The following is a 19,774-nucleotide window of genomic DNA, read 5'->3' as shown; positions in this document are numbered from 1 at the left end:
AGGCGGTGTCGGCCTGGAGGATGCGGGCGGGACCAGGTTCGAGGCCAGACGCTGGGCGCTGGGGTCCCGGGGGGCGGGGGCGGCGAGGCGGACGGGCCGGCCTCGGCACAAAGCGGCCCAGCCGCGGCAGTTTTGAAAATACTAAGGAAGTTGATCTGGGCCGGGGCCCAAGAAGTGACGAGGAGGGCGGGAGGGAGAGGGAGAGGGAGGACGCGCGGGGCGTGGGGCGGCAGCACAGCTCGCGGGGCTCCAGCGAGAAGCGCGCGGCGGCGGGATGCGCGCCCTGGGCGGGGGCGGCGCGCGGCGCTAGGCGCCCGGCGGGGCGTCCCCAGCCTGCGACCCCGCGGGACCCTCCCCCGGGCCCGCCGCCTCGGCAGCACGCAGGCGGGAGCATGACTCCAGGCCCGAGCCCCTGTGCCGCGGGCGCCGCGTAGGAGCGGCCATCGCGTGCCCTGGGACGACCCGCGGCTTTGCCGGCTCCCCCGCAGCTCCAGCCGCCGCCTGCAGCGGGGCCCTGCCGAGGCCCGGCCAGAAGGGACCATGAAAGGTAAGTGGCGCGCAGCGGGTCCGGGAGCAGTCGGCGGGGAAACACCGGCACCAGGAGCCAGGGCGCCGGGGGGTGGAGGGGCGCCTTTCCTCCAGCAGGCGGGGCCGAGAGGAGGGAGGGCGCCTCCGGGAAGGCACCCCGAGGCCGTCTCGCACGCAGCACGTTGGATCTTCCTGAGGAAGGTACTGGGAGGAGCAGGCGGGGAGCCCGCAGTTCCGAGGAGGGGGACGGAGGGAGGACGGCGAACGCAGGCGCCGCTGCCAGTGCTCTTCCCACCCGGCATGGCTCCTGCCCTCAAAAACAGCCCTCAAGTCCCGGAAGGTTCCCGCTAGTGCAGAAAGTTGTCACAGGCCACAGAGAACTTACCCCGGAAGTTCCCGAAGCCCCTTCCCCAAGAGAGCCCTGAGCCTCAGCCCTGACCGTACCCTTCCGACCTTTGACCCTTGCCTGCCCTGCCCTTTGACCTCCTTGGGGCAAAGCCGCTGGGGGACTAAGCCATTGCGAGAAGACAGGACTAGGCATGGTCCCGAGTAGCTGCTCCTGGCCTGGCTCTCTTGAGGACAGGGCGAGGGGGGGCCTGGTCCTCAAACTTCCTTTGAGGCTAGGGGAGCCGCCGGCTTTGGAGGCAAGCTATGGGACAGGGAGACTTTGGAGTTCTTAATGGTGTCTCCGGTGCCTTTCACACTTTCACACGGAAGGCTGTGGCCCCAGCTGTGCCACCTCCACCACCTCATGCAGTTACTGAACGGGGAAATGGAACAGGACCCTTGGATCATCTGCATGGCTTTAACCGTGCCCTCAGAGCGATGCGGGTGGAGGGCAGGGGCCCAGAGCTCACAAGCCTGCTTCTGCCAGAGCTGATCTTTGCCTCTTGGACGGAAGAGTTCAAAGACGCATTTGGAGACAGGGCTCTGCTGACAAACCAGTGGCGCACTGAGCCCCCGCCTGTGTGTGTGGCTGAGCAAACAGGTAGGGTGGGCTTCACGAGTGTGCGGCCACACTTGGTTTCATGTCCTACCTTCAAATTCTTAATGACTGTCTCAAAAGGGACTCGCACACCCCCATGTCCATTGTACACCGAGCCCCACAAATTGCGAGGGTGTCCTGTGTACAGGGGGAGCGACTTGCTGCAGATGTGCAGCCAGTCAGGGGACTCGAGTCCCAGGCTCCTGGCTCCCCGTCCAGGAAACACCCTGCCTCTCCACTGCATCCTTCCCTCTGGCCTCTGCGCCTTTGGCCTGAGCCTCCTGATGGCCTGACCATGTCTTGAACTGCTTGGGGATGAGCCAGGCAAGTTATGATCAACCCCAGTGAGTTCCCTTGGCAGGCAGAGAGGGGCCTCGCCCACTGAGCACTGTCTTCCAGCTGCCACATCTATGGGGCTCTGCCCTCCCTGGTCAGAGAGGGCTGGGGCACGCATTCCAAGGAGCCTCCAGAAAGCATTCAGCCCACGTCTTACCCCGGGCTTCAGCCCACACTGCCCCTGTGCCTGATGATGAGGGTATGATGCGGCACATTCTCACAGCGGTTTGGTTCCACCAACATTCCAGACCAACAGTGCAAGAGAAAGGCAGGCGGGACCGAAATCCTGCGAAATGGAGGAGTGAAGAGCGGGCATGCATGAATATTTGGGAGGTGGGCCTGCCGACACATGCCGCTGGGTTCCAGGGGCCTTGTGGGCTGCTGGAGTGGGGCCTGGGGGCTCCCAGAAAGAAGCCCCAGCCCTGCCTCTCCCCCGCTTCCCCTGCTCTGAACAGCACCCTTGCCATGAGCAGGGCAGAATTCCTGCTACCTCTATGGCAGCGCCCACGAACTTGTCCCTCAGTGTCCAGAAACCCTCAGGTATCTCTCGGAACAACGCAGGGAGCCACGGGCGCAGGCCAGGACTGGTTCTCAGCCCACCTCCCTCCCCGGCCACCACCTCCACCTAGGAAGGGAACAGCAAGGCAGACAGCAAATATTTGGCCTTTGGGATCTGTGGAGTGTGAAGAACCAGGCATTTTCTCACCCGAGTGGAAAAAGTCAAGAGCCCCGCAGAGCAGGGCGGCTGCCGCTTCCAGAGGGGGGGAAGCTGGCCTCTGTGCTCCTCTGGAGAGCCCCCACCCTGATCTTCAGATTACACCCCCTGGCACGGGATCCTCAGCCTCTGCTCAAAGCAAACACAGTGATGTGATGTTTGCTCCGGGAGAAACGTTGGTGGCGATGGCACTTAAACATGCTTGCTGAGCGGCTCAGCTTCCCCCCACCCCCGCCATGGCCAGGCGCCAGAGCCCACTCTGCCAGCTGAGCTGTTTCTACCCCGAGGCCTCTCCAGCCCAAGCCGCATCCAGCTGGGCCTCCCAGGCAGCTGTGTCCTTTGATGCAAGCTGACACCTGGCTCGTCTCACCTGTGATCCTAAGGGGCCCGCAGCTGCCACCAGGGCATTGCATTGCTGATGGGCCCTCCTCAGAGCTCCCCACTGGCTTGTTGGAGTGAGCCACAAACACCTGTGTCACTGTTGCCACCCCCCCCCCACCCCCAGTGGGAGGAGCTCTCGCAGATGCTCGGGAAGCAGCCTGGTGCCTGTGATGATGACTGCCTGAAGACGCACAGACGCGGGCTCTCCTCTGCCCCTGGGGAGGATGTACCCCTCCTGTACCACCTGGGCAAAGTGTGGGCAGGGAGAGGAGGGGGTTGGGAAGATTCAGCCATGTGATGCCGGGAGACGTCCACCTCACAGCGTGGCTGGTTCTGTCCATGCATGAGAGGGCAGGCAAGGTCCCCCAGACCTTGGGGCACAGGAGGGAGCCTGGGCTAGAAGAAAAGGAACTGATGTGGCAAAGGTAAATAGAGTCACCAATCAGCCAGTCCCGGGGCACCAGGGGCTTAGATGTTGGAGGTTGGCTCCATGCCCTCAGGCACACACATCCCCATAAAACAGTCACCTGGCAGTCTCCATGGAGGACAGGCAGCTGTTCTGGGTGTTAGAATTGGCAGGCAGGACAGCACCACTCATCTGTACACCACTCATGTCTGGTCATGTTGCAGTTAGTGTGTTTGTTGGAGCACAAGAGGCCCAAGGACAGGCCCAGCCCTGTCACAGAGCAGCTTTATCATGCTGTCCTTTCTCTCAGGGGCTTACCCCTTTCTAAAACACTTAAAATTCATGCCCAAATCATTTAGACGAAACTAAAAGTCGTCAAGTGTCATGGAAGAGGCCCCCAGGGAGTCGCCATGGTGGCACAGCGGGTTAAGCTGTGGCGCCTGCGACGCCAGCATACCATATGAGCAGCAGTTCAGTTCTGGCTGCTCCCTTTCCAGTCCAGCTTCCTACTAATGCACCTGGGAAACCAATGGAAAACAGCCCAAATGTTTGGGCCCCTGGCCACCCACGTGGGAGACCTGGATGGAGTTCCTGGTTTCCACCTGGCCCAGTCCCAGCCGTTGCAGTCAATTGGAGAGTGAATCAGTCTCTCTCTCTCTCTCTAACTGTGCCTTTCAAATAAATAAAATAAACCTTTGAAAGAAGGAAGGAAGAAAGGGAGGGAAAGAGGAAGGAGGGAAGGAGAAAGAGAGAGAGAGAAAGTCCCCAGGAGGGAGTTCAGGGGTTGCTTGGTTTTGTTCCTGGCACTCTTTCTTTGCTGCTCCTCTTAATGAATCTTTCAGCTGTTGGGTCCTGGGTTCTTTCTGGGCACCCGTCTCAAAGACTGGACACATGGGAAGAGTCGGATGGTGCCAGGTTTATTTCTCTAAGCTCCCAACACAAACTTCCGCAAGTGTCTTCAGCATCTCTAGATGGAGACAGGCAGACATCTGCTTCCTGGTTCAGATGAGATAGCTGTACCTCCACTTGGATCTAAGTGAACAACTGGTTATTCTGGGATATTGTGCCACAGTGTGCTGTCAGCTATTATGTGTGGAGCACCTGCTTTTGAGCAGGAATCATCTAGCTGAAAGGGAAGCAAAGATGCTTCCTGCCCTAACGGCAGAGACAAGACATGCAGACCTAAGAAGCAAACTGAATCGTCAGGGTAGATGATGCAAAAGCACAAATGAATGGCAGGTGCACTGGAGTCCCCAGGGAGAAATAGAGCAGCTCAGAAAGGCTTCAGGGAAGAATTGATCATGTCAAGGCAGGCCGGAAGAGGTGATGGCAAAAGCTGGACATTAGGTCCTCGGGATGCTGTGTTTAGTGGTGGTGGATGGAGAGATTTGCTGAGATCCACCAGGAAGCAGGGGCCAGCCCAGCCGTGAGTGCCAAGTTAAGGACTTCCGATTGTGCTTGTTGACACTAAAGAGCCAATAGACAGCGTTTTCCAGAAGGGTGTGCCGGGAGAAGGCCTGTTTGCCACTTCTCCCTTGAGGCATTCTCTTGTGGCTTCAGCCCACATTGGGAAATCTCTAGTTTTAGAGTGGCAGGAAGAAAATGAGCTTGTGAAGGAGCCAAGAGAAGTGAGCAGGGACACAGGCAGAAAACCAGGACAGCCGTGTCACGGAAATTGAGAGGAGCGAGTTCCGAGTTCCGAGTTCTGAGCCGGAGGAAGCCATGCGCAGTGTTGTTGATCACCAGAGGTAGCAGAGGTAGCTGATGAGGCGGCCGGGCTACACCCGGCAAGGGGCAGGTGTAAATGCCAAGGAGCAGGAGGCCTGGGGCAGAGGAGTTTCAGAAAACAAGGATTAGGTAGAGTGAGAAACTGGTGGGGCAGGAAGGGGTTTTCAAGGCGGGTGTGGCCTGGGAGAGGGACAGAGGAGAGGTGGTAGGAGTGTGGGGATGGAGGTGATGGCAGTGGGAGACTTGCATTGGCAAGAAAGAAGGTTCTCTGTTGGGACCTGAAGGGAGGGAGAAATAATGGATATAGACGTAGACTTGCATTGCATCCTGTATTTGATTTTTTAAAGTAGTCAAGCTATTTAGTTAGTTAGTTAGTTTGAAAGGTAGAGAGATAGAGACGGAGAGAGGCAGATCTTCTATCCACTGGTTCACTCCCCAACTGCCTGCAATTGCCAGAGCTGGACCAAGCTGAAACCAGGAGCCCAATCCGAGTTTCTTGTGTGGGCGCCAAGGACCCAAGTACTTGAGCCATCACCCACTGCCTCCCAGGATGCACCTTAGGAGGAAGCTGGAAATGAGAGCAGAGTCAGGACTTGGACTCAGTACTCTGATGTGGAACACCGCCGTCCCAACTTATAGCTTAACAGCTGCACCAAATGCCCACCTACGTTTGACTTTTGTATGACACAAACTCATTATTTTATTGCTATTTTTTAAAGATTTATTTACTTATTTGAAAGGCAGAGTTAGAGAGACGCAGAGGCAGAGAGAGAGAGGTCTTCCATGTACTGGTTCACTCCCCAAATGGCCACAATGGCCAGAGCTGGGCAGATCTGAAGCCAGGAGCCTGGGGCTTCTTCCAGGTCTCCCACATGGGTGCAGGGTACCAAGGACTTGGGCCATCTTCCTCTGCTTTCCCAGGCCATAGCAGAGAGCTGGAAGTAGAGCAGCCAGGGCTCGAACCGGCACCCATATTGAATGCCAGCACTGCAGGCAGAGGCTTTACCCACTATGCCATGGTGCCAGCTCTGTCATAGGTTTTTTTTTTTTTTTTTTTTGGACAGGCAGAGTGGACAGTGAGAGAGAGAGAGAGAGAGAAAGGTCTTCCTTTTGCCGTTGGTTCACCCTCCAATGGCCGCCGCGGCCGGCGCGCTGCGGCCGGCGCACCGCGCTGATCTGATGGCAGGAGCCTGGAGCCAGGTGCTTTTCCTGGTCTCCCATGGGTGCAGGGCCCAAGCACCTGGGCCATCCTCCACTGCACTCCGTGGCCACAGCAGAGAGCTGGCCTGGAAGAGGGGCAACCGGGACAGAATCCGGCGCCCCGACCAGGACTAGAACCTGGTGTGCCGGCGCCGCTAGGCGGAGGATTAGCCTATTGAGCCGCGGCGCCGGCCTGTCATAGGTATTTTTAAAACTCAGTAATAGGACATAGATATCCTTCCCCCAGGCAATTAATGTAGATCTACATTATTTTTTAAATGGTCGCAAAACTTCCTTTAGTATGATTCTATTATTTATTTGACCAATCCCTTGTTGATGGGCCTGTAGGCTCTTTTTCCTCCAGTTTATCATAACATGAAGTGATCTTTACATGCACATCTTTGCTTGGTTGTATAATTGTCCCCTTTCAGAAGGTCCTAGCAAGGGGATTGCTGAGTCAAAGAGCGCATTCATTCGAAGCATTGATACAGAGCATCAAGCTGCGGCAAATGCATGAGAGCGCCTCACCACCCGCTCCCCTACACACACCTACAGTGGGTGTGCAGTGTAGGCATCTTGAGGGAGCTAGCAGAGGATCTGTAACTGGAGCTAATAGTTTTTATCTTGTCAGAAAAGAAAGGGGAGAGGTGAACTCATCTTTGGAGGATGGGGTGGGTTGGAAGGAGGAGGAACACGAGGACCTGGATGGCTGGACTTTGTTGGAGCCAAATCCACACCATACCCTGATGTGCTCTCGTTGTGCCGGGTTTGCCTGGCCCAGTGCTTCGCAAGCACAATGAGGACTGAATGAGGTGCCCTGGCTGGGAGACAGTTCCAGGCTCCAGGGGCTGAAACTGACCCTAAGGGCAAGGCTGGTCTCGAAGGTCAGGGCGTGCGTGATGAGCCTCGTGATGGAGAACATGTAGAGGTTTACTGCAGTGGGAGTAGGAAGAGCAGTGAGAGGGGATGCAAAGAAAGGAGCTTGAGATCGCGCAGACAGAACATTCATGAGCTTTAACCTCTGAAGGGTGGGCAGCCTGAGCTGTGGTCAACATGGAAATGAGAGCTGTAGATTCCAGGGAACCCCAAGTTGCAGCATAAATGTTGGCTCCATTCAAGTTGATGGCAGGAAGCAGACTGAAGAAATAATCCAAAGCAGGTGATGTTTCCAGAGCAGTGTTCCCCAAAGCAAGGATATTCTGAATACCAATTCCATGGTGGGGGGAGTATTATGGGGGCAGGAAGTTTTGTGGTCAAATTTGAGAAATGCAGAATTAAACACAGATTTAAATGAGAATTTTTTTGCAAGACTTTTCTAAATGTTCACTCTGCTAATCATTTTCCCAGCTTCCTTGACCAAAGAATCTTTTCCCACAAAAAATACTTTGGAACTAGTGTCCTGTAGGACAAGACATATTTTGAAAAAATGGATTTCTTGAAAGTTGGAAATGGATCCTTAGAGTGACAGGCATAGGGATTTGGCCACACAGGACAGCAATAATTGAGGTAGGATAGAAAAATACTCCCAATGACATAATTCTTACTACCATAGATCAAGCCTGTACTACCATCATGTGCCTGTACTTTTTTTTTTAAGATTTATTTTATTTTATTTATTTATTTTTTATTATTTGACAGATAGAGTTAGAAAGTGAGAGAGACAGAGATAAAGATCTTCCTTCTGTTGGTTAAAGATTTATTTTATTTATCTGAAAGAGTTAGAGAGGTAGAGCCAGAGAGAGAGTGAGGTCTTTCTTTCCACTGGTTCATTCCACAAATGACTGCAACAGCCAGAGCTAAGCTGATCTGAAGCCAGGAGCCAGGAGCTTCTTCCGGTTCTCCCATGTGGGTGCAGGGGCCCAAGGACTTGGGCCATCTTCTACTGCTTTCCCAGACCATAGCAGAGAGCTGGATTGGAAGAGGAGCAGCCGGGTCTCGAACCAGCGCCCATATGGGATGCCAGCACTGCAGGCTGGGGCTTTAACCCGCTGTGCCACAGTGCCAGTCCTGTGCCTGTACTTTTCATACATCATCTCTGCATTGTCACAGCAGCTCTGTGGAGTGGGTCCATCCCCCTATTTAATACGTAAGGAGAAGCAGCTCAGAGACAGGAAGGGAAGCACCCATGCGATGCAAATGATGAAAAGCAGAGAATGTGGGGTTCGAAGGACCAGAGGTGACAACAGGGATAGACAAAACTGGTGACCCGCATGTCTCCCACTGCACTGGATTTGTTGGGGTCCCAAGGAGTGGCGAAGGTGCTGCATAGAGTGGGAAACCAGTGGGTATGTGATGGGGGCAATCTGCTGTATTAAGTGAACAGCCCGGGAGCTGCTCTCATCTAGACATCACCGTCCTTTAAAGGGGATATTTAGAAATGAGATGGGCGTCTGGGGTTGTCACCATGACTGCCAATTGCTCTTGGCAGTCGTGGGCAAGGCCAGAACCCTAAATGTCTGCACAGAGTGGGTAAATCCCATCTCGGGAAGAATTGTGCCCCTCCAAAATGCCAACAGGGAAGATCTGAGAGCCAGAAAAGAAGGGAAGCCATTTAGGAGAAGTTTAGGATGAAGGGGAGATTTACCCACAACTTCTGTAGTGACCAAGAAGGCAACAGAATGTAGCAGAGGGCGAATTCAGATGCAGGCAGCAGGATAGGGGGAGAGAAAGCACCTGTCCCAGGGTAGCAGATGTGGATTTCAGGGATGAAGGAGCTTAAGGATGGGGACCGGAAGCAGGGCAAGTGCTGGGGGGGCCAAGGAGACAGATAATGAGAACTTGGGGAGCAGGACAATCGGAGCAGAAAGGACCAGATTCTTTGGAGCTGAGCGGGGGCCCCGGAGACGAACAGTTTCCCACCAAATCCGAACAAACCCACAGAGGAAGGCTGTGGAGAGGGGGCAGCGGCAGGAGGGTTCTAATGAAAACAGCTTTTGCAACTTTAATTACAGCATTCTCCTACCTTCAACTATAGCTGTTCTGCGACTTTAAATATAGCATTGGCTTCTGTGAAAACTCTGAAATCACTCTTTTTCCTGACCCAATTGGCTGTTTTGAAAACCCACTCTGTGAACTCCACCAAAGATAAATCATCAAAATATGTTCCTTGAAGTGCCCAAAGAAAGACCTTTTATTCAGTTCCTCGAATCTCTCCCCCTTGCTGACTCGCGTGGAAGAATGCAGTCCCAGGAAGGCAAAAGAGTGAATCAGTTTCACATGTTTGGTCAACCAAAAGAAAGCCAGCATGGGTGACCACAGTCGAGTTAGCGATTGGTTGACAGGTCTCGGCTGTTTTCCACCCCCAGGGGGAGAAATGAACTGAGCTCAACCCCAGTGGAGTCAGCAACCACACACAGCCATGTGCCAAGACATGCACCTTCAATCAAACTTCTCCGTGCCCATGCGGGAGCAGGGGGTTAGGAAAAGAGGGGGGTTTTCCTGCTCTCGTGGCCGTCCTTGTGATGTTTGAGTTGGATATTAGGACCTGGGGTGACAGCAACACAGCCCCTTTCAGCTCTCCAGTGGCTGCCACTGTTTTATGGGTCTGGGCTCGCAGCGCTGGCCTTCAAAGGCTGTTTGGTTTTTCTTGTTCTAAGCACACCGCCCGTGATTGGGTAGTGAGCACTGGAGCCTGGCTGTGCCTTCATTATGTAATCCAAGGGCAGGGACCAGGATGTTCCCTGGTGACAACGTTGGTGCCTCGGGAACAGGGGAGGCAGCAGCTGGCTCGCAGAGCCTTAGATGCTGGCCCTTCCCATGGTTCCCAGAGCAGCTTTGCTGTCCCAAATGTGCTCCCAGGAAGGCTTTCCTGAAGCGTCTTTGGTGCAGGCATTGATTTACCATCTCCAGTGTCCTTTCTCAAGCCTGCGCCATCCTGTGCTGTCTCCTGGAATCAGCAAAATGAAAAAGGAAGGAGAAGAGGAGGAGGAAGAAGAGAGAAATAGGTTGTCTTCTATTTTCTTACAAAACAGCCTCTCTTCCCATACGCATGGCCTATGGTGACACGGCAATTTCTCCAGACTCCCAGCACCTCAGCATGTCACACTCAGGGCCTCCTCGATTTTCAGCATGTCAAAATCCTGAATTTCATGGATTTTTATGCATGACACACCCAAGAACCATAGCCTTATCTTAGAGGGCCAGAGAAAACAAATGGGATCCTAAGGCAATCAACAGGACACCAATGGGAAAAAGTAAAAATTCCCCCTACCCCACACCCAAACAAGAGCCCTTTTAGTTTAGGAGAGGAATAACATTCCCTCCCACCACCTTTTTTAAGATTTATTTTATTTATTTGAAATAAAATAGAGTTACAGAGAGAGAGCTGGTTCACTCCCCAAATGGTCACAATTGCCAGGCTTGGATCAGGCCAAGAGCCTGGGTCTCCCACATGGATGGCAGGGGCACAAAGACCTAGGCCATCCTCCTCTGCTTTCCCAGGCTCATTAGCAGGAAGCGGGATTGGAAATGGCACAGCTGGGACTCCAACGCTGATATGGGATGCAGGCATTGCAGGCAACAGCTTAACCATCTATAGTACCATGATGCCAACCCTACCCCTTGTTCTAGTGCTGAGAAGGGGAGGGGAAGTAGAGCCTTAATCTTCCTTCCTCCCCTCCCCTCGCTACACGCACACACTCCCTGTCTCCCTCCAGTTCATTCCTTTGCAGTTCAAACCTCAGGGCTCTGTATGTTACCATGGTCTCTGCTTTTTCAAGCGTTTGCAACCTCCATGCTTCAGTACCCCCAACACTCCCTCACCATGGAGTACTCTAAGAATAAACTAAACTTAAACCATATATTAGTCATTCATCTTCACTTTTTTAATAAAAGCAAGCTCATGATTAGAACAGCAGAGGGTAACAGTTAACTGAACACACAGGCCTTCTCAGGGGCCAGTATGCTGTCTCATGCGGGAGGGAGGCTGCAGGTTTCCCAAGCTGTAAACAGACGGCATTCTGGGTGGTAAGATGGCCCCAGCTCAGTGGCCTTTCAGAACTGAGCATGTGCCACTGCGCAGACCTTGTGTGCATATTTGGGACTGGCTTCGGATTCCTGGACATTTAGGAGCTGCTAAGCAGCTGGTTGGTCACTTATTGTCTCCCAGCCTCTAACGTGACCGAGGTGGACTCCGACTTAGACATTCCCATCCCACGCTGTCAGTCTGTGGTTTCCTGTCTCTGAACATACTTCTGAAAGCCGGTGCACCCAACACTGAGTAAGATGGCTCCAGAAGCCCGGGGAGATGGGAAGAGGAAGACGATTCTCTTATCTCTGCTGACCGGCTCGGCCCAGTACAAAGGGAGGAGCAGAGATTCCTGTCTGATCAAGCATCCTACAGTCAATGAGTGCTCAGCCAAGCCTTTCTCATTCTTGTGTCTGCTTCTGCTCTCACCGGAACTATCCACTGTAATGCAATTATAATGAGCCCGTGCTTGCAAAGGATTTGGCTTAAAGAGCCTCGGAAGTGATTTACGTCCGGTAAAGTCAACGAGGCTGCAGCGGTGAGTGGCTGCAGCGTTCCGGACATAGGTAAATCAGGGGCCCCCATGGCTGGGCGCCCCTCCAGAAAGCAGGAAAGCCAAGGGATTAGGCCGAGAAGCCCTCTTTGGGGTTCGTGGAGAGCTCGGAGTTATGGAGCTGAGATGTCAGTGAAGGGAAAGTGGCCAAATGCTCGTGATTTGCGTGAACTCCGAATCTGGAGAGCTGAGATCTGCTCTGGCAGCTGTCATGTCCCTCCCCACGGGGCCACCCCGAGCAGTACCGGAAAACGCCATGATTAATTCCCACTTGCTAAGGATTGCCAGGTGAGGGGGCTCCCGAGGCGAGCAAGGTTATGATAAAGCTGACAGGGTGTTTGCTGAAGGCCGGTGTCAGCCTTGCTTGATTTAAGTCATCCCGAGTGCCTGCGAAGGCTATAAACAGGGAAGTGATGAAATTGGCTCTGGAGCCAGAACAGGGAGGAGGCCGGTCATGAGGGAGGGCAGAGGAGCACCGTGCAGAGGTGGGAAGGAAGACGGAACGGGGCCAGGGAGGCGGCCGCTGCGCGGAGTGGAAGGAATACCTCCCCGAGGGGCTCCGAGGCCGCAGTGCGGCGGCATCCGCGGCCAACCGCTTGCAGAGCGCTTCTGGCCGTGCTCACTGGGGGGGCGAGAGGCTGTGGTTGGTTGGATGAGGTTTTGGTCGGAGGAGCTCAGAAAGCAGGAAGGAATTCTGGTCTGCTTTGCCTGAGGCATTTACTTATGGGAAAGAGATCGTAATCCTGGCGACTGCCAGGCAAAGCCATCCTTGTAAACTGTTGGCAGATGGATGGTGCAGAGCAGCTGAGTGGCAAAACAGAGCTGAAAGGCTGATTTCTTAGGACACAGTTAGAGATCAGCAGTGCCCTCCTCATCGTACTTCGTGTCCTTCCATCCTTCCTTCTTCCACTTCCCCCAGCCCCCTCCAAAGCACTTGACCAAACATGTGCACACACACACACACACACACATACAGGCACCATCAGAAAGAGGCTACCTGAATCTGCTACAGTGGAACGAAAACTAATTTAGGAAGCTTTGCCTCTAGCTGGCCCTTTGACTTTAGCCAGGCTGTAAACCTCAGCACACACACGTACACACAACCACATGCACACACAGCTTGGTTTCCTCACCTGTCACTCATCTCTCTGCTGGGCTAGTTGTAGGAATCCCACGGAAAAATAGGTGTCGAGTGCTTTCAAAGTGCTAAAGCCCAGCTCGCCACCTCCCCACCAAGTAACTCCAAATCTCTGGCAGTAGGGCACTGATCCTGTTCTCTTGAAAAATCCCTACATGACTCCAGGCCTAGAACCACCACCAGAAAGCAGAATACAAAGCCATTCATAGATGCATTAGAAATTGCATTTGTTGGGCCCTTCTGTGTGCTTGGGGCTTTGGAGAAAGCAAACAACAAGACAAGTACAGTCCCTGCCGGCAGAACTTAAACACCAGGGGAGAGAGCTGTTGCACTGCCTCCTACAAAGGGAGACCACAGAGCAGGTGGAAGTACACATGACAGGGAACCCACTCGAGGCTGGAGCTCCAGGTAGACTCAGCTGAGGAAGTGACGTTGAAGCCCTGTAGGCTGAGCAGAGGGCAGCGATGGCGGCATCTATAGTTTGAGGTCACTGGTGCTTCTCTGCTGAGTGCGTTCAAGGCGGCCTGGGCTTTCCAGGTGCTCCTTGCTGACTCTGCATCCTGGCTGTCAGGTTGATCCCAGTGGCCATGGCCCGAGCGTTTGGGAAATGAGGTCTCAGCGATAACAGGCCTAGGATGCTCCTCAGGCTCCTTCTCAGTGCTGTTCGACTCTGTTTCTACCATGACCTTGTAGCTGCAGGGGCAGGATTTCTCAGCACTTTGTAGAACCTTTGCTTCTTACTTTGAAGTGGTCATAGGTATGGTAGAAAAGATTTCCGGGGACTGGCACTGTGGTGTAGTGGGTAAAGCCATCACCTGCAGTGCTGGCACCCCATATGGGTGCCTGTTCAAGTCCCAGCTGCTCCATTTCCCATCCAGCTCTCTGCTATGGCCTGGGAAAGCAACAGAAGATGGCCCAAGTCCTTGGGCCCCTGCACCTGTGTGGGAGACCTGGAAGAAGCTCCTGGCTCCTGGCTCCTGGCTCCTGGCCCAGATCAGCCCAGCTCCAGCCGTTGCAACCATTTGGGGAGTGAACCAGCAGATAGAAGACTTTCTCCCTCTCTCTCCCTCTCTCTGCCTCTGTGTAACTCTGTCTTTCAAACAAATAAATAAATCTTTAAAAAAAAAAAAAAAGAAAAGAGTTCCAAGTTTAGATCTTGACTTCACCACTTACATTTTCTGTGCTGGTAAGCAATGTTCTTAACTTCTCTGAACCTTGGTCTTTTTGTCCATGAAAGTGATGCTTTCGCCTGTAAGGTCTACACGGTTGTCATGAAGACTGTCTTGAGGCAAGACCCAGGACTTCATCTCATTAAGACAAAATGGAGAAAAGCAAAACTTGGAACTTCTACTTCTGGCATTATGGACTTAAAACTTTCTCCAGCTTAAAAAAATTCATGGGGCAGGGATGGTGGCACAGCTGGTTAAGTTGATGCTTGCAACTCCAGGCTAGTTCCAGTTCCAGTTCTGGCTACTCCACTTCCCAATCCAGCCCCCTTCTAATGCACCTTGGAAATCAGCGGTCAATGGTCCAAGTGCTTTCATTTTGCCGCCTACATGGGAGATCCCAATGGAGTTCTGGGCTTCTGGATTCATTCTGGCCTAGACCCAGCCATTGTAGCCATTTGGGGAATATACCAACGAAAGGAAGATTCTCTCTCTGTCTCTCTCTCTCTCTTTCTCTCTCTCATTCTCACTCATGCCCCCCCCCCCATCACTCCACCTTTAAAATAAATAAATAAATAAATATTGTAGAAATATTCTGGGGGTGATAAAACTTAGGTAGTAGATGAACTGCAAACTTAGTGCTAAAAGCCTAGCTAAATTTGAAAGCAGACAGGGGCAATCCTCAAATGATACAAGCAAAACAAATTCAAGTTAGATGTTGAAACAAAACAGGTTAACAAGTACAGAAGCTGGGAATCAGGAGCGGAGGGTCATGGGTACACGAGGACATGGGCAGGAGACACAGCCATGCGTGGCAGGAGAGAAGGGGGAAAGCTGGACCAAAGACCTGTAGCGAAAAGCCCAGACCCAAGAAGAGACCTCTCCCAGCTGCTGTTACACGGCACACCTCTGGAAGGTCCCAGTCCTTTCAGGTTGGCCAGGGTCGTGCCATGTGTGTCAATAAAGCTTTTACCTCTCACCTGAGTGAGTCTGCTCTTTGAAAAAAAGGAGATGAAGGGGTCACAGTAGATTAAGGGGGAAAAAATCTACCTGCCAGAAAGCTGACAAGGAAATCTGCTATGTCCAGAGACACCAGGCCAGAGAAAAGGCTGTGCTGGGTGAGGACAGGCCGGCCCCACATGGTCCGCAGTCCTGGCGTCCAGTTTGTATACTACGTGCACATGTGGGCAGTCCATCTAAGAAACCAAGCTGCAGCTCTGGATTGGTAACTCCTGTAGCAATGGCAGAAGTCAAGGAAAGAGCCTCTGGTAGAAATCTGGAGCACAGATGCCCTCAGGATTCGTCTGCAAGACATGTGAAGAAAGGTTATGTTCTTAGAAAAAACTCTTGCGGAAAAAGAAAAATCAACAGCTCAACTGAAAAATGGGCAAAGGCTACAGAGATGATTCATGGAAAGGCAGGGCTTGCAGGCCCCTGAAATGCTCAGTCTTACTAATAATTTTTAAATGTGCAAAAAAAAAAAAAAAAAAGGCAGTCTGTTGACTTAAAGTCCAAAACTTCTGTTTTTAAGACAAGAATCATTGATAAATCAGTGTATATGTTTTGTGGGTACAAGTGTCATTTGTATATCCTCTCTAAATGGTAACTTACTTGTTAAATCATTAAAGTGTTCTTATAATCTAATCCAGTAAATGCACTGTTGGGAAATTGCCTTGAGCAAATCTTGGGTGCGTAGCATTGTATATAAACAGATTTTCACGCAGTACTGTACACACACGCATACACATGCGTATGCACATACATACACATTCAGAATTTTTTTTTTTTTTGACAGGCTGAGTGGACAGTGAGAGAGAAAGAGACAGAGAGAAAGGTCTTCCTTTGCCGTTGGTTCACCCTCCAATGGCCGCCGCGGCCGGCGCCCTGCGGCCTGCACACCGCGCTGATCCGATGGCAGGAGCCAGGTACTTATCCTGGTCTCCCATGGGGTGCAGGGCCCAAGCACTTGGGCCATCCTCCACTGCACTCCCTGGCCACAGCAGAGAGCTGGCCTGGAAGAGGGGCAACCGGGACAGAATCCGGCGCCCCGACCGGGACTAGAACCCGGTGTGCCGACGCCGCAAGGCGGAGGATTAGCCTGTTGAGCCGCGGCACTGGCCCACATTCAGAATTTTTTCTGAAGCATTTATGTATGAGTTATATACATCATAGTCTTTTATCTGTAAATGCTTATAGAAACATAATCAAAATATAGTTATGAACTCCATGAATTTACTTTAGTACTTAATCTACTGTTCATAATGCACATTTGTCAGCTGACCAGGTAATACCTTCTATAGAGTTCCTTTCCCTCCAGTGCACGGGTAAGCACTGCATCTGGTGGTTCTGTCTCTCTCCTGTTTTGTTGTCTTTGATGACCCTCTTTAACAAAATGCTCTTCACTTTGCGTTTTCTTCCTGTTTCCTCATGACTATATTGGGAGCATGTGTTCTTGGCCAGCACATTATATGGGCAATGGTAGGTGCTTCTCACAGTGCCCATTTGTCCCTCCAAGGTGATGGTCATTTTGACCACCAGTCAGGGTGTTTCCTGATTTCCCCAGTGTATATTAAAACTTCAAAAAGTTCGTAGGAAAGTACAGTTAAAAGATATGTTGCCGGCGCCGTGGCTCAATAGGCTAATCCTCCACCTTGCGGCGCCGGCACACCGGGTTCTAGTCCCGGTTGGGGCGCCGGATTCTGTCCCGGTTGCCCCTCTTCCAGGCCAGCTCTCTGCTGTGGCCAGGGAGTGCAGTGGAGGATGGCCCAGGTGCTTGGGCCCTGCACCCCATGGGAGACCAGGAAAAGCACCTGGCTCCTGGCTCCTGCCAGGATCAGCGCGGTGCGCCGGCTGCAGCGGCGGCCATTGGAGGGTGAACCAACGGCAAAGGAAGACCTTTCTCTCTCTGTCTCTCTCTCTCACTGTCCACTCTGCCTGTCAAAAAAAAAAAAAAGATATGTTTATTTCAGTGAATTTTTTTAAAATCCATGGGTAGCTTTTTCATAACTTTCATAGCTTCTTCTGTGAACTCTTTGTAGACCCCTTGTATGCATGGGTTTTAAAGTATTTTGTACCCCAGTCCGCCCTTCTCTTATTACATTTTGCATTGATCGTGTGAAGTCCCCTGATATCATTACTGGCTTTTACTACTTCCTTTTCCACCACAGAGGAGTCTGAGGAGATACTCTGAGAACCTGCATGCATTCTGCTGCACATCAAAACAACCCTAACGTCGGCACCCGCTGACAGTTCTTGCCTGATCCAGTCTTTACTGTCATGGTTGCAAAATGCAGATTTTTCAACTTCAGCACCACTCTAATGAGCTCCCTTTGCTTTCTTCCTATTTAATCTGTCTGCCTGTCAATCTCTCCTTGTCATGGGCTCATGAATTCCTGATTTTTTTTAAAGATTTATTTATTTATTTATTTGACAGATAGAGTTAGACAGTGAGAGAGAGAGACAGAGAGAAAGGTCTTCCCTCCGTTGGTTCACTCCCCTAATGGCCGCTACGGCCGGAGCTACGCCGATCCGAAGCCAAGAGCCAGGTGCTTCTTCCTGGTCTCCCATGTGGGTGCAGGGTCCAAGCGCTTGGGCCATCCTCCACTGCACTCCTGGGCCACAGCAGAGAGCTGGACTGGAAGAGGAGCAACCGGGACTAGAACCCTGCGCCCATATGGGATTCCGGCTCCACAGGCAGAGGATTAGCCAAGTGAGCCACAGCACCGGCCTATGAATATCTGATTTTTCAGTGACTTGTCATAGCAGCATTATACCTGATTGAGCATTCAGATTGGCCCAGATGTCACCAGTGGAGGTGTCTGCAAACTGATTTCTCTATCCTTGTGATATGCCTGTTTCATTTTTGTTTGTTTTGTGCTTCCTTGCTTGCTGTATTAACAAGATGTTCCACGTTCTTCTGTCTACCCTGTCCCTACCCTAGAGTCATCCATTTCTCCAAGGGGTCCTGGTTCTGTTTTTAGTGGAAAATGAAAGCAATGAAGCAGTAGAGATCATGATCTGAGTGGCTAGAGGTCCTCAGTGCTGTTGTATTATCTTTGTTTACTGGACCTGTCAGCAAACAAATACAAATACAAATATACACATGCTGATATACATGCAAATATACAAATATACACATGCTGATATACATGCAAATATACAAATATACAAATATACACATGCTGATATACATGCAAACATGATTATTTTAAGAATCTTGAGTTCATATCTTCTCTTTTCTGTTTTTATTTTATTGTTGAGTAGGCTAATAGGCAAATCTTTTCCTTTAATTGCCTCTGGATTTGGAGGCAAAGCTTAGAAAATCCCCTCAACAGACACTCCCCTAAGAGTTAGGTCCCATCATCAGTTTGCACCCCCACTTCCCAGAACAAAAGCCCTGGTTCCCTCATTCCAGACCATCTCATATTTCTCAAACACCCCTGGAGGGATTTGGCTCATTCTTCCTCATGGTTCATATAAGGCCAGATCTTACCAGAAGGAGGGGGGTGTGGTGTCTGGGGAGCAAGAGCAGTCTTTTGAACGAGAGAATAGATCATTTAGATTTTATTTAGAGGCCGCATGATCTCAGGGAACAACCACTGAATCAGCTTTAGACCTGTGCTTCTCCCTTGGCGTGTTTTTTTTTTTTTTTTTTTTTTTTTTTATCTTTTTGACAGGCAGAGTGGACAGTGAGAGAGAGAGACAGAGAGAAAGGTCTTCCTTTGCCGTTGGTTCACCCCACAATGGCCGCAGCGGCTGGCGTGCTGCGGCCGGCACACCGCGCTGCTCCAAAGGCAGGAGCCAGGTACTTATCCTGGTCTCCCATGCGGGTGCAGGGCCCAAGCACTTGGGCCATCCTCCACTGCACTCCCGGGCCACAGCAGAGAGCTGGCCTGGAAGAGGGGCAACCGGGACAGAATCTGGCGCCCCGACCGGGACTAGAACCCAGTGTGCCAGTGCCGCAAGGCGGAGGATTAGCCTATTGAGCCATGGCGCCGGCCTCCCTTGGCCTTTTGACACCCTGGCAGGTCCTGGGAGAGGCGATGGGAGACAGGGGTCTGTGCACATCCTGTGTGCTTCCCCTAGCTCCTACTTCCTTATCTCCATGGCCTCCCAGCTGTGCTGGACACAGAGTCTTGGTGCAGACTGTGCTGGGCCAGACCCAGCCTTGTGCCTGGAGAGGAGGGAGTCTCCTTCGGATCCCAAGGAAATGGAGGATTGGAGCCAAGTCAGGCAGCCCCAGAGGTCAGAGCAAGGCACAGATCACTTAGGTCACTGAGCTAAGTACCTTCCAGCTTGTGGGAGACAGAGATCCCCTTCCCTGATAAGTGGGACATCCCAGTTCCTCCAGCACCTGATTCCGACCTCCATCCCCCTTTACTCAATGTACAGTCAGGTCACCTGGAGCTCAGGTGGTCTCGCTTGCACGCCGTGGTGGGTGAGGGTTTGGGATGGAGGAACTGATACCCAAGGGGCAGCTGGAGAGGGACATGGCTGGCTCAGGGTCTCAGCCTGGATCTGACAGCACTGACTCCCTCACAGTGAGATCGGCGGGTGGCGACGGAGATGCGTTGTGTGTCACCGAAGAGGAACTGGCAGGTGAAGACGAGGACATGCCATCCTTCCCCTGCACCCAGGAGGGTAAGGGCCCTGGGCACTGCCCCTGGTTTCCA

General features: G+C 52.3%; 1 protein-coding gene across 1 annotated transcript in view; it reads left to right on the top strand.

Annotated features, from left to right (window-relative positions):
- Window positions 1-203: 203 nt before the first annotated feature.
- The window catches only part of SCARA3 (scavenger receptor class A member 3), a 42,607-nt gene continuing 23,036 nt past the window's right edge, over window positions 204-19,774 (top strand). Inside the window, exons 1-2 of the mRNA XM_002709303.5 lie at window positions 204-547; window positions 19,644-19,742. Coding sequence (XP_002709349.3) covers window positions 541-547; window positions 19,644-19,742 — 106 coding nt within the window. The 5' untranslated portion in view covers window positions 204-540. The remainder of the gene's footprint in view (window positions 548-19,643; window positions 19,743-19,774) is intronic.

Source organism: Oryctolagus cuniculus, chromosome 2, assembly GCF_964237555.1.
Source record: "Oryctolagus cuniculus chromosome 2, mOryCun1.1, whole genome shotgun sequence".
Taxonomy (NCBI): Eukaryota; Metazoa; Chordata; class Mammalia; order Lagomorpha; family Leporidae; genus Oryctolagus; species Oryctolagus cuniculus.
Note: the sequence above shows the minus strand (reverse complement) of the source record. Positions and strands in the feature narration are given on the sequence as shown.